Below are 21,423 nucleotides of genomic sequence, written 5' to 3'. Positions count from 1 at the left end.
CCAGCAACTTGATCCTCAGTGAGTCCATATTCCGACTAAAACACAAGATCAAAGTTAAAATTTATTATAAATTAATATGTGGTCAGTTAATTTGAATTGATGATCATCATTCTAAGCTTAATGAAGTGATTCTCTATTAATAACTTGAACTATCTATTATTATTATTAATTTAAATATTAATTAATTAATCATTTATCATCGTTTCATTGACTTATATCAAAATATTGCAGTAGATTATTCTGCATATATTCACGTGAATGAATTATTATTTTTATTATTTTTATTATTTTTGTGATTAAATATCTTTGATGTATATTTTGATTGATGTTACAAAAAATGTTGACAATTATATTTCCATCAATTTGAATTGTTTGAAATGAGAAATGTTATTGTTTGGTTATTTTTTTTTTTTATGATTGATGAACAAACAGCTTTTATGAGTTTTATTTTGAGCAATTTTTATAGAGACATTGGGAAGATTGTATAAATTGAAATGGAAACTTCAAATAGGTTGTAATAAATTTTTGGCCACAGTGGCTGTGCATAAAATTCAACTGGCGGTTCTATTGATTTTTTAAAATTGCATTTATCTATATCACCGTATTGTGATTTGAAAAAAAATTATATTTATATTTTGAAAATTGTTTTTTATTTTTTTTATCTATGGTGGAAAAACATTTTAGCTTTTTATGTTTGGTGGCGTTATTGACACTGTTTACGGGGAATGTATGGAAAGTCTTAAGTCTGGGGACATTTATGAAGGTATACGGAGAACTCCCGTAAATTCCACGGTATATACGGTGGCAATAGCGACACCGATTAATTTCATCATCTAACATTCTGATAAGAAAAAAATAAATAAATATCTGTACACTGTACAGTGATGTATTGGGCACAGATGAATGACCCTTGGAGTGGTCGTGAAACTGATGATTCCATTTCAATTTGTATAGGAAGTAAAAAAAATTTTCATTCGTATTTTTTTTTTAGTGGTTCCATACTTTATTTTATGTAAAGTACAGTCTGTCTAGCTTCTGAAAATTGTTTAGATGATGTTGAATGAATGGCGACTTTTTCTTTGCCTTAATAAAGTTGGCGTTTTGTTTAAAAACTAGCAAGCCAGTTTTAATTATGATGACTTCCCCCTATGTTCTAAAATCCGTTTCATTTCAACAAAAGCACAAAGTGGGAAGTCATCACAATCAAAACTGGCCCCCTACTTTTTAAGCAGAAAAAAATAAAAATAAAAATAAAATTCTTTTATAAACGCTGCTTTTGTTTAAATACTACGATAATTTTTCTATGTATATGTGAGAACATTAGAACAACTTGAGTTTCTATAATTCTATATAGAAGCCCCAAATGCCAACGCGATGGTAATATTTAAAGCGACGGACGCGACACATATCCCGATAGATTTATACTTTATTTTATTATATTTTTCTTTCGTTCATGAAAGCTGGCAAGCTACCAAGAACGTAAAAATAAGAAATAAATAAATAAATAAAATTCGAAGGTTTGTTGGGTTTTTTTTTTTGTTTTTTATTATTTAAATATCGTCAAATATTTATTTTTATATTGAAAAATATTTAAATTTTATAACAATATTTTAAAATTATAAAACTTACGCTGATTTGTCGGATCTGGGGATCGATGGAACTTGTTAACCGTCTCAATCTTCCGTATTCCGATGTGTATTTTTTATCAGTCTCTGCCATTATTTTTAAATTTTATTTTAATTAAAATAAAAAAAAAAAACTCACTAATTATAAAAAAAACTGTACAGTATTTAAGTCTACATGAAAAATAATTGAATTCACAGAGTCATTTTAACATCAAGCATTCTGAATTTCCATTCATCAAATTGAACAAGTATTTTTTTATTTTATAAATTTTTTATCAGAACAACTCGTCAATCACTACCAGTGTAAAATCAGACAAAAAAAATAAATCCGGCAATGTTGTTTTTTAATTGATTCGAGTTCAACAAAAACGTTAAAATGTCACGACGAATTTTAGCGTCCTCACCGGATAGATAGTTTGCTACATTTATTACTGGCTCGTCCCGGTTAACCGTGGAATCACTGCCAGAATCCCCTAACCAACTCTTAGCCAATGTTATTTCCTCCAAAACAATGTTACCAAAAACTAGTATTTATACTAAAATAACACATAATTAATTTTAATCTCAAAAAATTATACCATTGTGAGTTATAAAAAATTCAAAAAAATATTATAATTTTAAAATCAAACTAAAATTCATCAGTTTGTTGAAAAAATAATGTAAAATTTAAACGAAAATAATGTTAATGTTTTCAACTAATTAATCAACAATTTTTCCTCAAATTTTAAATTAATATTTTTAGTTTATTTAATTAATTTTAAATAAAAAATACAAATAGAAAAAATTTTAATTTAATTTTGTAATAATTGATATAAAAAAAATTGTTGTTTAAATATTATTAAAAAATTAAGACTCAAAAATTATTAATTAAATACCGAGTTATATTTTTTTTGAATTTAAAATTTAATTAAATATTAATTTGATATTTTCTTTTGTAAAATTGATTTTTAAATTATTTTTTTTAAGCTGAAATAATAGAACAGTTTCACTTTTTTTTTTGGCTAAGAAAAAATAAAAAACAACATTTTATTTATTTATTTATGGTAAAAAGAGATTGAGAATCGAATAGTCACTTTATCGTTCATTGTTCAAACAAACGACAACCAAAAACACACCGTAAACGTGTTCACTGATTAAACAAACAAATCCTGTTATAAAATTTAAGTCACATACAAATACAAAAATACACAAATTCACTATTATTATTCTCACTGACTAAAATATTTATTCGCAAGAATTTAAATACTAAAAAAAAATTATATATTAAAAATTAAATAAATAAATCCTTCACCTTTGTTTTAATTATTTTTCAGACAAAACAAAGTACTTATGAAAGTCAAGAAGAAAAAACTTTGGCCTGATTTTTTTCTTTTATTTTGGCTAGTGATTTCTTATTATTATTTTTTTTAAATCAAGGACAATATTGTAAATGAGCCTTCAAATTTATTTGAAATCATTCACACATGTACTTTTTTCGTAGAGTCACTTGCACTCTGTTGTGTCATCATCAAATGTCACAGAATCTTCTGCCAAAATAATTTCAATGTCTCTATCAATGTGTAGACTATAAAAATAAAATTCAATCAACAATATTTAAATCCAATCAACTGTTAATAAGCCTGATAATGACATCGAATTTTCAGTTTAAATAAAAAATAAAATTCAATTAAATAAATGAGTATTTTTCTAAAAAAAAAAAAAATAATTGGATTATTAAATTTGCATTAAAAAATTTAAGTAAAAAATAAATTTAATTGTACAATTTTTGAAGTTAATAATACATTTTCAAGAATTAAATTTGTTAATTCAACAAAAAATAAATCTGTCAGTTTGAAAATAAAATATTCACTTTGAAAATAAAATTGTCATGTATGTAAACAAGCTAATCAAACACCTGAATTAATTCGTAAACTAGGTAAAATTTGTTCATGACCTGTCTCAAGCTCGGAGAGCCATTTAAATTGATTGTCAACTGAAAAAGTTGTGTATGTATATTAGCATAAACATATACAAGAGTTACTAGATAACACAGTAAAAGCTTGTAAATCTTATCAAGCTTATAATTTTCAAAACTCATCCATTCAAAGTTCCAAGAATCTATTGATTTGCCATTGCTAAATGTGTTGACATTTTACAAAAGTAGGTCACATTTGATATTTTATTTTTTTTATTTTTTATGAATACTATCTTTTATTTTGAATTTAGTCTAGTTAGAATTCATAAATAGAAAAAAAAAAAAATATTATATTGATGAAGCTTTCATTTTAGATCAAAGATTTTGTATAAATTTTAATATTAAAAAAATATATATGAAAAAAAGAAAGAAGAATTTTACGATCGAGGAAACATGTCGTGGGGTTTTTCAGTTTATTTGCCACCTAAATATCTTTCACATGGAAAAAGTGGGAAATTTCTATTTTGAGATTGTCACGATGTGAGAGTATCTTATTCTCATCATCTCTTCTTTCGAAATTACTTTACAAACTCGTAGTTATACTATTTTTTTATTCTCATCTTGCATTACTCTACTCTTATTTTTTATAATAATAATAGTAATAATAAAAAATGATAGTACGTTTATTATTATAGAAGAAACAAAAAGCCAACATATTTTTATCTAATTTGTTAATAAAAAAATTTAGAAAACTGATGTAAAAAATAGATTTTTATAATTTTTTTATAAAAAATTTTAGCTCTTTTTGTTATCATGTAAATTACATGGTTTTAAAATTGCAAATGAATTTTATTTTTCTAGTTAAATTATTTAAAAATTGAGCTAAATTAATTATAAATAAATTTTTGAATTGTATATGAAAAATAAAATTGAGTTTATGAGATAAATCAATAATGATAATTAATTTACTTTACCAAATTAATAGTAACAATCAAATCGTATTGTTGTCGTTGTCCTTTTTTTTTATTTTTTCCACCTTTAACAGATGCAGCTTTCGGTGTGACTTTCACCTGTCCTTTTTGTGCACTGGGTTTTTGAGCTGGTTTTGTTGATCCTTTAGCTCCAACAACGCTTTTTTGACTGCCACTCAATGGTGCTTTTTGTCCACTTGCACCTTTTTGATTAACGTGTCCAACTCCATCAGCTGATTTATTACGTGCCTGTAAATAATTTTCAAATTATAAATTATTTTTTCACTATATTAATTAAAATAAATTGTTAATATTATGTTTGATAAAATTGCTACAATGTCATCAAATCAAATGCCAAAATTTTTACTCAAGCAGCAAGCAGATCCTTGATCTCTTTTGATATGGCTACTTTGCATTGATCAAACATATTTGATTTTTAAAAATGTTCATCGTTACATGAAACAGGTTTTCTTATATGTCTGTTTGTCAGTAAAAATAAAATAATATCAAGTGAATAAAATGAGAATTGAGAGTGTGGAAAAATTGGATTTTCATAGTGGAGTATATTTTGCCAAAGTTGGAGTACTGAGTCTTCTGCTTTTCCCCAAAGCGAAGCCAGGGTTCAACTAAGAAACTAGGACAACCCAGCGATCGAAACTTGCAGAGCTCACGACTTTTTACATATATATATGTCTGCTAAAGTTACTATCGAATTGAGAATTGCGTTGGGAAGTCAAGGAACGTCTCTAGATGCATTGTAATAAATTTTACGATAACCCTCGACAAAAGGTTATATATATTTTCACTATTTTATAAAAAGAGTTTTGAATTTTTAATAAATACTTATGCATATATTTTTTACTGTATGGAATATTTAACCATATCTATATTAATAATGTAATATTATTTTTGAGGAATTTGAAATTTTTTAAATACCAGGGGAAAGGGACCCTATGGCTAATATATATTTAGAATTCGTGAAACAGTGTTTGAAAATTATTTTTAAAAACAGTTATGAGACTTTTTTATATCGTTGCCATAGAAACTAAAACTTTTGAATATTTTTTTTTTTTTTTTTATATAAAACTAAATGTCATTATGTATAATTAACTCTTGTTTTTTTTTTTTTTTTTTTTTTTAAATTTATATATAGATGTGTTGGTGTAAATGAATTTTAATATTTCATGTTTTAGTTATGAAATTGAGTGGAGAAAAAAAAATATTAATGGTAATAATAAATATAAAATTTCATTGGATTTTAAATTAGCTTAGACTAAAGTATTTAATTGTCAAAGCCACAAACAAGTAGTACAAAATAAATAATTAAATTTTTTTACTTTAATAAAATTATGATTATTAATAAAAAATAAAAATATTCTTTTGTTTTTTTGATATTAACTTTGAAAATAAAGACTTGCAATTTAACAAATTCCACCTATAATCCTACATGCACTTACCAAATTTCATTGTCTTTGTGATAATTATATAATTGCCAATTTAATTAATTAATTAATCACAAAGACAATCATCAAGTCTCTAGCTTTTAATAAACAACATTTAAATTTTAAAAAAATAATAATTCAAAATTTAAAGCCATGCATGTCATAATTGTTTACACATAATATTTCAACTATTTTTTTTTCAATCGAAATTGATCTCTGGCTTGTGAGTGTAAATAGAAATGACACGAAAAAAATGTAAATACTTTTGTTTAAATATTTTCATCCTGCAAGTATTGAAAATGTATTATAAAAATAAAAAATACATCACGTTCGAATTATTTAAGAAAATAGAACAAAAATAAAAAAAATTTCCAACAAGCTGTAAATCACTCAATTCGTTTTCTTGAATAAGATTTATCGATAAATTTTTTTTTTCTTATCACCAAGTGGCTTACATCAATTTCAATATTTATTCAGAGTTTTTATTTTTCAATCGAACATAAAAGTTTTTATCCAAAATAAAAAAAAATCAAAAAGTTTTATTTTCTTTTGCCTAAATGATTGAAACATTCAACAATATATTTTTTTTTCTCTTAAATTCAGCAAGTACAAACGACTTGAAGTTTGTTACGACAGTTAAAAAAATTAATGATTATTTATTATCCTCAGCAGGGTTGATAAATTGTTATGTTTTATTCAAGTCAAGTGAATTCTTGTTCCACAGTACTCAGTCGAGTACTCAGTCATTGTCTTCACAAAATATTTCTTTATAAAACAACAAGAGAAACACGATCATTGTGTAACCACAATGGTTTAAATTTCGAGGAATATTTACTCCCAACAATGTCATTGTTGAATTAACGAAATCTGACATAAAAGCTCTTTGATATTCTGAAATAAAGTCATTTTCAACTATCATTGTTCCCACCTAAATCAACTAATTAATTTCCTCCAAAATTCCCCGAACTAATTATCCATTGCTTTCAAGATTTTCAATATTCCCAAAGCAAATACAGACTACTTATCAATCACCCAGAACATCCTGATAAATTGAAAATAATTTTTTTCCAATTTTTTTATTCAACTGAAATTAATGATGAGTTGTTTCTCTCTCGAGAATATTCACAACAAATAATTCACCTACTTCAAACAAAATTAATTTTTTTAGCTTTATTTATGAATTATTCAAATGAATTTTTAATTTTCATTACTATTATTCAATTGATCAATATTGAGTAATTTTTTTCTCATAGAAAAATTAAATAACTCTGGGTAATAGCAAAAAATTAATTTTACAAAATCAATAAACCATTACATAATTTGCATTTTGTAAGGCCATTTAATATGACAACGACCACTAATATTGCTTCTGGTTGTTTATGTAACATGTCGCACTATTTCCTGATTAAAATGTTATCGATTATGTATAAAATAGCATGAAATATTCACCAAACAAATGAGTGACATGTCTCATTAACCGTCTCAAAGGACCAAAGCTCAATGCCATCGCAAAGTGTATTCACATAATCAGTAAAATATTTCCATAAAAATAATAATTTCTATATAGTAATTCAAACAGAAAAATCATATTTAAAAATATAAATCGGCATATATAAATTCTATTTGAACATATGAATTTTAAATAAATAAATTTCATATTTTATATGATAAAAATATCTAAAATATATTTAAATTAATTTGTTTATTTTCTAAATATTATTTTTTAATTTATAAATATTTTTTTCACATGAAAAATGACATTCCAGTTCGTTGAGCTTGTAATTTTATTAAATTGAAAATTCTTGAGGTAAAAAAATGTGAAAATTAAAGTGATTAATGAAATTTTTATGTAGTTTAAAAATGCTTATCTTGAATATAACTTTTTGAAGTATGCATGTCTAGATTTGTAATGAATCAGTTGAGAGAAAACAGGTGAATAATGATTCTTAATATCCATATTCATAGGTTCATTATGTATACAATTATCTTGATCAATAATGTCACTAGTTGTAATTTTCAATTTGATATTAATTATCACAAATACAAATGGACATTTTAAGTGCTATCATACAAAATTCCAAGTAGAATTATTCTAAATATTTTATTATTTCAAAAGAAATTTCTAAAGCGTTATTATAATTTGCAGCTGAATAAGCCATCAAACTTTTTTATCATCTCAATCGTTAATTGCAAATATTAAAATACACCAGGACAATAAATACAACTAGAATTTTTCTCAATAAAAATTGTTTATATTATTTTTTTTTATCAAGTAAAATTAATGTATTGTTTATAAAAAAAAAAATACAAATTGATGAATATTTATTGCAAAACAAATTTGTGAAATTAGCTTTCAATTTATGAACTGGAAAAGAATGTGATGAATAATCTGATAATATATTTGATAAAATATATTTTATGTATTTAATTTTGTTGGTTTGAATTATCAATCAGCTATGAAGCCGATAAAATAATCAGAAAATATTTGAGGATGTTATAAAGTTAGAATTGAAAACAAGCTATTTGAATGTTTTGAAATAACTCGGTTAAAATATCGGTGGTAGCTATCTCAGCATCAGATGAATTTTCATATTAACTTTGAATATTTATTTATTTATTTTTTGATTGATCTGATAAATCACAGGCTTGTTGTTATAATCAACATAATTTATTTAAAGCCAGTATTATTTCTCAACTAAATAAAAAGGATGAAAAAAATTTGTCATTTATTTTTTTTATATTTTATTTGAAAATAAATAAACAATATAAGTAAATTTTTTTTTTTTTTTATATATTTTATTATTAGCTTTAGATGAAACTGTGATATTGCTCAGTATGACCTCTTTATCCAAAATATTTTAAACTTTGTTATGAACATAAAATTCTAAACTCGCGAGATCTTAACTTAGCGATTCTTTTTTTTAAATTTTTAATATTTAAATTTTAAATTAATACATAAATTTTTTTGTTATAAAATGTAGGATTTTTAATTGTTTATATCATGTGCAACTCAATTAAAATTTCCATAAATAAATCAAGGAAAATGTGGCTGGTAAAGAAAATGATTTATGGTGACTGATGTCACTGTTTACCAAGTTAAAATAATTTTCAAATATAAAATTTATAAATATGTTTTGTTCATTTTATATTTAATTTTAGAAAATTGTCAATCATGCTATTTAACACTTGAAAATTTTTTATTTGTCAAAAATAAATATTTGTTTTTCATTTTGTAAATAATAATAATAATAATATTTTTATGTGACTAAAAAATTAATTTAAAATTCCATTTGACAATTTTCATTAAACTTTGTGTAAAATTAAACGAAAAAATTGTATAAATTAGCAAGAATAATTTAAAAGACATTTGTTTTTTTTTTTTTTTTATATATTCGTAATATTAGCAGTGTAAAAAATTTTTGAATATATCTGTTTTAATCTGGAACGATGTCACAGTATTTTACATGCAATTTATATTTTTTAAAATTTTTTATATAAATATTTTTATTCTTCGTTCATTTTGATTTTTATTTTCATACTAAAATACTGGATATTAATTTTAAAAATATTATAGAAAACACAGTCATCTCGGATTGGCTGATGTTTATGCTTGAACGAAAAGAGATGGTCTCCATGAGAGCAACAGTATTATAGTAATGTAATAAATATCAAAAAGTGGGAGTTTTAATTTTAGTAGCGGGAAAAATATTTTTGTCGAAGGTTATAAAAGTTATCTTAAAAGACACCGTCAGTTTAGTTTCTAGAGAAAATACTTTGCTCCAGACACATCTTTTAAAATTTAAAAAAAAATTTTTTAAAAATTTACAATGGTCAGTTTAATTATTTAATTAGTGTTGTGATTTTATTTAGTGGCAATTTTAATTACTCAATTTTAATTAATTAATTTAATAAATTATCAATCAAGTGAAAATACATTATTATTATTATTATTTTAATTAATTAAATAGCTTCATAATTAATATTAAAAAAATTTATTTTTAACTTTTATTTATATTTGAAGTTTTAATACAAATAAATTTTTTTTTTTTTGTTTTTTAATTTTAAAAAGGCTTGCAATCAAGCTGAGTAAATTTTATCATTATTTGTTTTATGAACGCGTATATATTTCGTGATGGAAAAGCTGTCAATGAAATTTTATCGATTCGGTTTATTTTAAATTGATCAAAACCCTTGATTGTTATTCTTTTTAATTTTAAATTTTCGTTTTTTTTTTACTATATTTTAGTATTGTTTAATATATTGTTTGAAATTTTGTAAATGTTGTTGTTTAATTCTTTTATCTTTTGATGTTTCAGGATGACGAAAAAGTTATAAGTAAGTTTTAATTTAATTTGATAGTTCAATGAGCCTATATGAAAGAAAAATATACCAAAATTTATGAATTTAAAATAGTGGATATCTTTAGATGGTATTTCAGTATATTTTTGTCAAGCCAAATTTATTTTTAAACAAATAATTATTAATGCATTTGATGTATTTGGCAAACTTTGATGTTATTTTTTATTATCAATAATATTTATTTTATTAATAAAATTGGGATAGTTTAAATTTGAAAAAATGTATTTTTATTAAAAGATATTTATAGATTAATTTTTGAATGATTAATTTCAGTGCTTAAAAGAGCATTCTCCATGTTTGACTCAACAAAATCAGGAAGAATTGAAAAAGAAAAAGTGAGAACAATTTTAAATACACTTGGGCATACTTTTGATGATCAAGAACTTGAACATTTGCTTCAAAAAGAAGACGTTGAAGGTAACAATATAATTATTATTTATTTATAAAAATAATATATTAATGAATAAAATTGATTGGGGTAATATGACAAGGGCAATTTATTATGTGAGAGAAATAGAAAAATTTTAAACGCTCAAGGTGAGTCGATTTATCGATTTTAAAAATAAAAAAATAATAATGTGGACCGAACTAAATCATGTATAATGTTCTGGCGAGACTGGCGCCGGATTTTTATATATCATAGAAAAAATAGCCACACTCGTTGTCTTCATTTTTTTATTTTTACAAATTTAAATTTATTCGAGTTTAAATACTATTACTATATATATTTTTTTTGTCACGAAAGAAGTGAAGAAAGAATCTATCCAATCGCGATGAATAAATCCAAATTTTTTTCTCCTCACAATTCTTTTTTTATCTCTTGATGATCTCAAATACATAAACATTAAATTTTTTTTCATTTTATTATTATATATTATTTTTGGAAATTTTTTGTAACAAGAGCCATGAGACATTTTCACTATGACTTTAAAATATTTTTATTTTATAAAAATAAATGTCATTATGTATAATTAACTCTTGTTTTTTTTTTTTTTTTTTTTTTTAAATTTATATATAGATGTGTTGGTGTAAATGAATTTAAATATTTCATGTTTTAGTTATGAAATTGAGTGGAGAAAAAAAAATATTAATGGTAATAATAAATATAAAATTTCATTGGATTTTAAATTAGCTTAGACTAAAGTATTTAATTGTCAAAGCCACAAACAAGTAGTACAAAATAAATAATTAAATTTTTTTACTTTAATAAAATTATGATTATTAATAAAAAATAAAAATATTCTTTTGTTTTTTTGATATTAACTTTGAAAATAAAGACTTGCAATTTAACAAATTCCACCTATAATCCTACATGCACTTACCAAATTTCATTGTCTTTGTGATAATTATATAATTGCCAATTTAATTAATTAATTAATCACAAAGACAATCATCAAGTTTCTAGCTTTTAATAAACAACATTTAAATTTTAAAAAAATAATAATTTAAAATTTAAAGCCATGCATGTCATAATTGTTTACACATAATATTTCAACTATTTTTTTTTCAATCGAAATTGATCTCTGGCTTGTGAGAATGAATAAAATCACACGAAAAAAATATAAATATTTTCCAATGAATGATTCAAAAAGAAAGCATTATTAATATTTCATTTATCATTGCCTTGACAGTATACTGAGTCATTGAAAGCTCATCAATAACAAGCCAGTATTTTGCATGACAAACATTTCCATCTGCTTCAAAGATTATACTGGTTGTAAATGTAAATGTATTATATTTGAACTAGCTTTTCATCCATCCATCTATCCTGTATTTGTACACATATATAACTATATTATAAACAAATAATATATCACAGTTGAATAATGAAAGCACAAGTGTTCAAATGAAGATAAACCGGATGAAATTGCACGGCTTGGTCTAGAAATTGCGTCAATATTCCATCGGATACATCCCACCGCATTTACAAATCTCATATGCATTTGTGGTTTAAATATAAAATTCACAATAAACGCATGTGAGTGGTTGGCTGGTAAAATTCATACCTGCCACATTATTATCCTTCTCTATATTCATTATCATTTTTTTTTTTTCCATTCTATTTTCTTTTTTTCTTCGTCAATTTTCATTTGAATTTTTTTTTTTTTTTTCTATACTCATTCCGGCACATTTATCCATTGAAATATCATAACACCACGGAGATTCAACAAATAGAGCTGTTCCCATTTTTTTCTATAGGTTTTATGTATTTTTTTTTTTTTTAAGAATAATGTTCTATTTTTTCAACACTGGATGGGAATGTAACAAATGGCATTGTTTGGTCAACGTTGCGTTAAATCTCTGGGGTCTAAAAATGCATTTTAGAGACCACAAAATTTTCATGTTTTGAAATATTGTGATGAAGAGAGTTTAGGGAATTACCAATTCGGAAAATTCGCTTGGACAAATTTCTGACTTAATTGTATAAAATGTGCCTGTTAACTGACACTTTGGTTTTAAAATTGTTTTTATTCCACAAAGTGCTTGGTTAGTAATACGTGTATATATATCGTGACACACTTGGCACACATTTTCACATTATAAAACTTTCATAAAATAGCTTTAAATAATTATTATTTAAAAAAGCAAAAAACATTTTCTTTTTGATTATTTAAAATTACTATTGTTTTATTTATTTAAAAATATTTTTTTCTATTTTCTAAACTTTTTATTTTTATGTTTTTTCATTTTAAAAAATCTCATATTCATATTTTTTTTTTTTTTTGCATTTGGTAAAATTTAAATAAAAGTTAGTGTGATAGAGTATTTATTTTTTATTTTTTTTGAACAGCTGTATTTTTTCCATGACCCGATGAACGAATAGCAAAAGTATCAAACTTTGAAAAGCTCTGTATTATTATTCAGAACACGTTGTTCACTATCACCAGTCCATCTACGTTGATTCCACTTTAATCTCCAGCTGTCACCAGTGTAAAATAGTTCAGGATTTTGCTTTTTTTTTGTTTCGTTATCAAATATTATTGAGTGTTGATGATACAGGATATAATCATCAAAAAATAATAAATAAAATGAACTCAAAAATCCGTGAGGAATTGTGTAAATTAAAAAATATTTCTGAGCTTTAATTGAGCTTTTTTTATTTGAAGCAAATATGCTGATGCAGTTGGTGTGTGCTTTTTATAATTTCAGGCAATGGTGTAATTAATTTCGACTCATTTTATCGAGTTGCAAATCATTTTCAAGAAGAGGATGATGAAGCACTCCAGAAAGAACTCAAAGAAGCTTTCAGACTTTATGATAAAGAGGGAAATGGTTATATTCCTACAAGTTCATTGCGTGAAATTTTGGCAGCATTGGATGATCAAATTACACCAGATCAGATGGATGGTATGATTGCGGAAATTGATACCGATGGTTCTGGCACTGTTGATTTTGACGGTAAGATTTTGTCTATAAAATTATCATTTATTTGATCCAAATTTTATTGAAATAATTTATCAAATACTTATTTATTTTTTCTTTTGAAATTAATCTAAAAAATTTGTATTGTAATTTTGTTATTTAAATTCTTACCACGATTTTATAAATAAAAATTACAACAGTGGTTAAGAAGAAATTAAAATAGTAAAAAAAAAAAAATATTAGTAGATAAAAAAGGTGAAATTAAAATTTCTTGTGGTTAATAAAGCCACACATGGTAGCTGTTTATTTTTTTTAATAAGATTATTATTTTAATTGAACCAAAAGCTTTTTTGAAAATTTAATTGAATTATTTATTGATTTGTATTTTTATATTTTCAGAATTCATGGAAATGATGACTGGGGATTAATTTTATAATAATGCATTTTATTTTATAGTTTTATTAAATTAAAATTATTCATGTTAAAAAAAATTAAGAAAAAAAAAAAAAGAGATAATATTACGTTAATAAATATATGACAAAAAATTAAATTTGATACTGGAAATTATTTATTAAACATTGTAAATTTTAATTGGAGTATTATTATGAATTTTCAAAGTGAATAGGAGTATATGATGAATTACTGTAGAAGAGACAGAATATGTTAACTTTTATAAAATTGCCTCAGGGTTGATTCCCAGTGGAGATGAAAAAGATGGCTCAAGTCTATGCAAGATAGAGTGTTCCAGTTAAAATACAAAAATGACTGTCAACTCAGCCTTTTGTTTGGAAATTAAATCCTCGAAATAATTATATGTTCTTGTTAATTCAACATTGCTACAATTATATACAATTTTCTTCGTTAAATTGATGACTAAATATTCTGAAAGAAAATTACCCGGTTGGAATACCCCCAACAAAATTATCTGCGTCGAAAAAAAAACCTCATAGAAAATATCGAACAACAAAAATATCTACTAGCAAGTAGAAAATAAATTAATCACAAAATTTATCCAAGACTTACAATAATTATCTCGTTGATAATGTATAATAATAAATTGAATAAATAAACATTTAATACAATATTTAAAAGATAAATATTAGAAAAATTAAATAAAAAATAATATCAACATTTAGTCTTCACAATACGATGACTAATTAATTAATTCTTGAATAAATTAATTTACAATTTATCAAAGATATATAACAGAAATAAATTTTAAGCAAATAAAAAAATTATTAGATGGAATATTTATTTATTTATCAATTATATATTCATAAAATTTGAGTTATTAATTGTTATTAGATTCAAATGAAATAACTATGTTTGTTGTATTTTTTAGACTACTTTTATTTTGGGAAGATACTTGACAACGAAACTGTTACTAATATTAAATTATTAATTTATTAAAATAAATAAATTAGAAATTGCAAAAAGATATTTTTTCGTCTGGGACAAATATTTCCAAGCATAGAACCAGAAAAGAGGCTATCCTTACTCGTTCTTTGCAAGGAGATATTTGTTCCACACGCTGTTATAGAAGTTGAATTACTTATCAGTTCTTCTGTCCCCATTAAGAATTTATATTTTAAGAACTTAGCTTAGAAAGCACCTGATGATTGCCATGTTAAGAAGATTTGAACCCAAAACTGTAGGCATTTAAATACAGGGCCTTGTCCCACTTAACCACAAGCTTGCTTGTCATGTAAATGAAAAAAATATCTAAATAAATTAGTTTACAATTTATCCCAGATATATGGTAAATGTAAATTTAAAAAAAATAAATAAATTATTAAATGAAATATTTATTCATTCATTATAATTTTCGTGACATTTTTTATTTTTATAATATCATTTTGGTTAGAGCTACATGATGTTTTTTTTTTTTTTTTTGAAAATCATTTATCAGGATATTTAAACAATGACATTGATCCACGCGACACTGTAAAATTGCCACGAAATAGTAAATACTCTGTCAAGTAGTAAAAACAAAAAAACACACAATAGTCATAAAAATAAAAATAAATAAAATATGAGACAAAATGTATCGCGCTTTTGTCGATATTATAAATAAAAAAAAAATTCTGGAAAGTTGCCCAGGAATATTGATATCGTCTCCAGCGATATTTGGACGACAAATAAACTGAAGATTCATGAAATATAAAATACAAAAATACAAATAACATGAATTCATTTAATATTTGATATTAAAAATTTTTAAAATTATATCTACACTTGAAATTGTCAAGTTATTTATTATTTATTTATTATTAATATTTTAAATTGACATACAGATGGCTCTCATATTGTACACTCCTTTTATTTAACAAAAAAAAATTTATCCGAGTATTTTTTTCATGACAAAAACCAGGACGAGACTATTTTCCAAAAGATCAATAAGAAGCTTGCCCAGACTCAACTGTCCTTGAAAAGTTGTGCAACTAACTAAATTTTAAAATACCAATTGGACACTAGCAAGAGATTTTTAATATTTATAAAATAAATAAAATAAAAGGAAATAAAAAAAATAAAATAAATATACACACATTGTTATAGACATGTGTTAGCAATGGTCTATTTATTTATTTTGAAATTGGATATCTATTTACTGGACATTGAGAAAAAAATTCTCGTCATGTTCACTGTCACGTCCTGACAAAATAAAACAAAATGAAGTTTATCTTTTTTTTTTTGTTTAACAAACTTATTATTATTTATAATAAAAAAATTAATTTTTATTTAGCACAAACTACAAACAACGTTCAGTATTTCTCTAGTATACTTTTCTTTTCCTTCAAGATATATATCATTAAATTAAATATATTAATTCAATTTAGTAGTAAGCCATAAAAGGTAATAAAAAAAATATAAAATTGACATTTATGAGGCCGTAAATAGCCAACGATTGTAAATAAAATTGACGCAAATAATTTCAGTCTAATTTTTTTTTCAGCTCAAATGTTTTTGTAAAATAAATACAAAAAAATAAATACATGAGCTTGCATTAAAATATTGTTTAAAATAAATTGTCCTATGATATAAAACAATGCAATTTTAAAATTTATGTTTATAAAAAAAAATTAAATTAATTTACTTGTAGAACAATTATAGCAGAGTGCTTGAAATATTGATCGAATAAATTTTTACAACCACGTACTGGAAGTACATGTAACTCTTTCAATTTTTTTTGCTTTTACATTAGTTTTTTTTTTTTTTCATTACATGTCTAGCTTGTCAATTTTATCGGTGGAGCTTTTAACAGCCCCGAGGGAATTTTGAAGAAGCAAAATAAATATGTCATTTACCTGCTGACCTCTTGCCTCAATATCTGATTTTAGATTAATCATCAATCTATTCATTTGTTCATTTAAATCATTCACTTTTTTATTTTATTTAATAATTTATTTTTTAAAAGAGAAAAAAATATAAATTCCTTGACATTTACATTAATGAATATTTTAATTTCTCGAGCTTTTTAATTGTAAAGGTTGATTCCATGCACTTTGTAAATACTTACAGATTATAAATGGAAATATTTTTTTATTTTAATTAATGTCGCGTGCAACGCTTTGAACATGCCTTATTCATATGTCACTTTACAACACTGCCATATGCATTTACATCATTGTTTTTTATTTTTTTTTTTTTATTATATTTTTCCATGCAAAAATATATAATATTAAATTCAGCGATGATAAAGCTTGCAAGGTTAAAATAAAAACGTCGCAAAATAAAAATTTTTGTGTACATAGCGTAAAAAAATTAAAATGACTCAAAGAAAATAAAGAAAATGCCTAATGAGTTAAATAAAAAAACTATGTCAAGTGGTAAAATTTTTAAAATGTCAAGTTAAAATAAATGACTCACGTTTCAAGTAATGCACCAGTTTAAGCAAATAAATGCCAAATTATATTGCAAAAAAAAATGATGATTATACGTGAATTATTAATTTTACAAAAATTCTAATTAACAGAATAAATTAGTTAACTTTGGATTTTTTTCATTGCAATAATCTAATTATCTAAGGAATTTTAAAAATAGCTGCTTCAATGATAATTGATAATTGCGAAGTTCAAAGTTTTTAGTACCTGACTTAGACTTCTAAAGCTACTTGTACTGGCACTGCGAGCCTGTAAATACAAGTACAAGTCTATCTTTATTTATATTTTTTTATATATATAGACTATTAGATCATTTTCACATGAAAAAAATATATTTTTAATTTTGTTGTTTAATTTTTTTTGATAATTTTGCCATGTGGAATTGATAAATAATATATTACTTTGTAAAAAATTTGACGCAGTGTATCGAGCTTTTTGTCAGATGAGATGAAAAATTATAAAAATAAATTGTTAAAATGTTTTTGATTAATTACTAGAATTTATATAGTTATAATAATTATTTTTTTTTTTTTAGAATAGTGTTTATTAACACCCTTTAATTATTCAATCGAATGAAATAAATTTAAAGGGTTTTATCAATTCCAAATGCAAAAAGACAAACAAATTTAACAATAAAATTAAAAATATTAATTTAATAATCACAAAATACACAATATAATTAAAATCAAAATAAAAAAAAATCAAAATTAAAAACAATTTATAGATAATACAAAGAATATAATTATACAGCTTTTTTATTTTTTTTTTTTAAATTATATTTATCTCAAGAACTTTGGATATATGTTTTAAAAAACATTAGGAGTTTTCTTTTAGCAGTGTACCTTAAACAATAACAATTAATTTTTTAAACACTGATGTAATAGTTAAAGCTCTAAACATTTAACATTAATTCATATAAAAAGCTCTAGACAGTTATAAATATAAACTAGCATCGTCAATTATTTTTAAAAACATTTCACATGTTATATCTTGGCAAAAAAAAAAAAGTACAACTAAGCTAGCTTTTTTTTGTGCTTTTTTTTTCAAACACTGATGCCATTGATACTGTATTTTATATTATAAAAAATTATTATTTATTTTTATAACCTCTATTGTCTCAGTGAAATGTATCTTTTCAAAAAATTATAAATCATATTTATAATACAATAGTGCATTATGAATGTAATTTACAGTGTTATGATATTTTTTTTTATCAAGATAATGTGTTATTTTTTAAAAAAATATTTATTTTATTATTTTAATTTTATATGAACAACATGATTATCATTCTCAACAGGGTAAAATCTTTTTTTTTCATTTTGAAAATATTCTTTTTTATTTGTCGAGAAATTTGTTGTTTAATTTTGTATTATTATATTTTTTTTTTTCATACTAAAATATTTGACATTTACAATTTTATTCTGTCATTCCCTTTTTGAATTTATTAGGAAAAAAATTATTCTGATGATTTAAAATTAAATAATTTACTTGGTTTAAAAATTGGATGATATTTACTAGAAGAAAATAATTTAATTTAAATATTAAAAAATTTAAATAAAAAATAATATCAACATTTAGTCATTACAATGCGATGACTAATAATTATTAATTTAAAAAAAAATCAATTTATAATTTATCCAAGATATATGATAAAAGTAAATTATAAAATAAAAAAATAAATTATTAAATGAAATATTTATTTATTTATTTATCATAATTTTCATGACATTTGATGATAGTCATTGAAACGAAAAACTAAAGTATTGAAATTAGCAAATTAAGAACTGCAAAAGGATATTTCAGCGTCTGAGACAAATATTTCCGTGCATAGAACCAGGGAAGAGGCTATCCTTACTCGTTCTTTGCAAGAAGATATTTGTTCCACACGCCTGGTGCTTCGATTTTTCCCATTGTAATCTGGCTGCTTGACAATAGAGTGAAACAGTTGAAATTCCTAATCTTTTATATTCCCTGTTTTCCATTTAAGATTTGAACCCAGGACTACAGGCACCCTAAAACGGGGCCCTGTTCTACTGAACCACAAGCTTGCTTGATATTTAAATGAAAAAAATATCTAGATAAATTAATTTACAATTTATCCAAGATATATGATTAAAATAAATTGAAAAAAAAATAAATATTGAATTTAATAATTTATTTATTATCATAATATTTTTTTTTGATATTTGATGATAGTCATTATATCATTATAAATTAATGTGTTACAATGTTTTTTTTGTTTTTGAGAGTACTATTTCAAGAATACTTGACAACAACACTATTATTAAAATTGAAATAAAAAATTAAATTAGAAATTGCAAAAGAATATTTTGACGCGTGCGACAAATATTTCCGAGCATAGAACCAGGAAAGAGTCTATCATCCCTTACTCGTTCTTTGAAAGAAGATATTTGTTCCACACGCCTGGTCCTTCATTATTATTGAAAAGGTAATTTTATATTCACCACAGGCCAGCAATACAAAGTTGAACATTAACAACGCAAACACTCTAGAGAGATATTGAACTCAAGACTTCAGGCACCGTAGAACAGAGCCCTGTCCCACTTAACCAAAAGCTTGCTCAACATTCATATGAAAAAAATATCTACATAAACATAAATTAATTTACAATTTATCCAAGATATATGATAAAAGTAAATTTAAAAAACCGAAATAAATTATCAAATTAAATATTCATTTATTTATCATAATTCTTATGACATTTTTCTTTTTTATAATATTATTCTGTTGATTTTTCACTGTTCTTGGATTATTTTTATAATTATTAGCTTTTATTTTAAAAATGTTTTTTATAAATGTATACGCTACATAATGTTTTTTTTTTCATCATTTATCAGGATATTTAGACAATGACATTGATCCGCGCGACACAGTAAAATTACCACAAAATAATAAATATTTACTAGAAGAAAAAACAAAATTAAAATTATAAAAAATAATAAATTATATTAGAGCAGTTGACTATTGATTTGATTAGAAAAATTGATGGCATGAGTTAAAATTTAATACTGGTTTTGGCTTGTCAACTATGTGATAATGCAACATGAACATAATCTATTAATAATAATTAATAAGCTACTATCAATTTACCAGTCATCTAGTGTCAGATAATTCAATGGCTTTGGCTGAAGGGTCCATCACAATGGATCCTCCAACTTACCCTATTATTATCATAAAACTTTTGTAATATTTGGATAATTTACATTGACAATTATCTAGTATTTTGTAAATTTCATTAAAGTTATTTGGACATGTTGATGAAGGTTAACCACTGTGATAAGCAGACTTTGTAAAATTAAATTTCAGACAAGTTTATCATAGTGTCATTGATACAACTTCAATTGCAACTGATAGCAAATTTAAAAGTAACTTTAAAAATATATTTAAATTATATTTAAAATAAAAACAAATATAAATTTCAACAAAAATAAATATTTAAATTTGAGCATAGAAATTTAAATTATTTTTGAATGGAAAATAAATTTTACGAGTATAATTTGACTCAACTTTAAAATTTACACAAAAAAATAATTCTTAATTATTTATAAAATTAAAATTATTTAGAAACAATATATGATATAATTTAAATTAATTAATTTAATTTTTGTTTGCATAAAATTAATCTATTGAATTTTTAGCAAAAATAACAATCAATTAAAATTAATAAATAATAAAAATGATATCAATAAATCGATAAGGCAAATTTGGTGTTTTAGAATAGCAAAATTTGTGGGTAACCGTTAATTAATGTAACATCAGATTTTGATCGAATATCTAACTATGCTCATTTGGCTATTGAACATTTGCTAATTGCTTTTCCTTCATCACGAGCCATTACAATTGTAATGATCATTACAAATTTATGTA

At 23.3% G+C, this 21,423-nt stretch overlaps 2 protein-coding genes across 6 annotated transcripts in view; one reads left to right on the top strand and one right to left on the bottom strand.

Annotated features, from left to right (window-relative positions):
- Positions 1-21,423, bottom strand: part of LOC122848249 (neo-calmodulin-like) — a 40,367-nt gene that overhangs the window by 5,054 nt on the left and 13,890 nt on the right. For 2 of the 4 annotated variants that reach the window (XM_044146201.1, XM_044146200.1), the window contains 2 exons: positions 4,494-4,739; positions 2-35 (listed from right to left, as the gene is read on the bottom strand). In XM_044146201.1, coding sequence (XP_044002136.1) covers positions 2-35; positions 4,494-4,739 — 280 coding nt within the window. Of the gene's footprint in view, position 1; positions 36-1,629; positions 3,183-4,493; positions 4,740-17,742; positions 17,785-21,423 lie in introns of those variants that run through there. The other 2 variants (XM_044146199.1, XM_044146202.1) reach the window with 2 other exon arrangements.
- LOC122848251 (troponin C-like) lies at positions 9,629-14,149 on the top strand. Of its 2 annotated transcripts, XM_044146205.1 has the most exons (5): positions 9,629-9,762; positions 10,249-10,267; positions 10,565-10,708; positions 13,442-13,690; positions 14,054-14,149. In XM_044146205.1, exons 1-5 carry the CDS (start codon positions 9,760-9,762, stop codon positions 14,080-14,082), a joined length of 444 nt encoding a protein of 147 aa, XP_044002140.1. In that variant the 5' UTR covers positions 9,629-9,759; the 3' UTR covers positions 14,083-14,149. The 2 variants fall into 2 exon arrangements, with proteins under 2 accessions (XP_044002140.1, XP_044002139.1); XM_044146204.1 differs by lacking the exon at positions 9,629-9,762 and having other exon boundaries at positions 10,240-10,267.

The sequence above is a fragment of the Aphidius gifuensis genome, linkage group LG2 (assembly GCF_014905175.1).
Source record: "Aphidius gifuensis isolate YNYX2018 linkage group LG2, ASM1490517v1, whole genome shotgun sequence".
NCBI classification, from domain to species: domain Eukaryota; kingdom Metazoa; phylum Arthropoda; class Insecta; order Hymenoptera; family Braconidae; genus Aphidius; species Aphidius gifuensis.
Note: the sequence above shows the minus strand (reverse complement) of the source record. Positions and strands in the feature narration are given on the sequence as shown.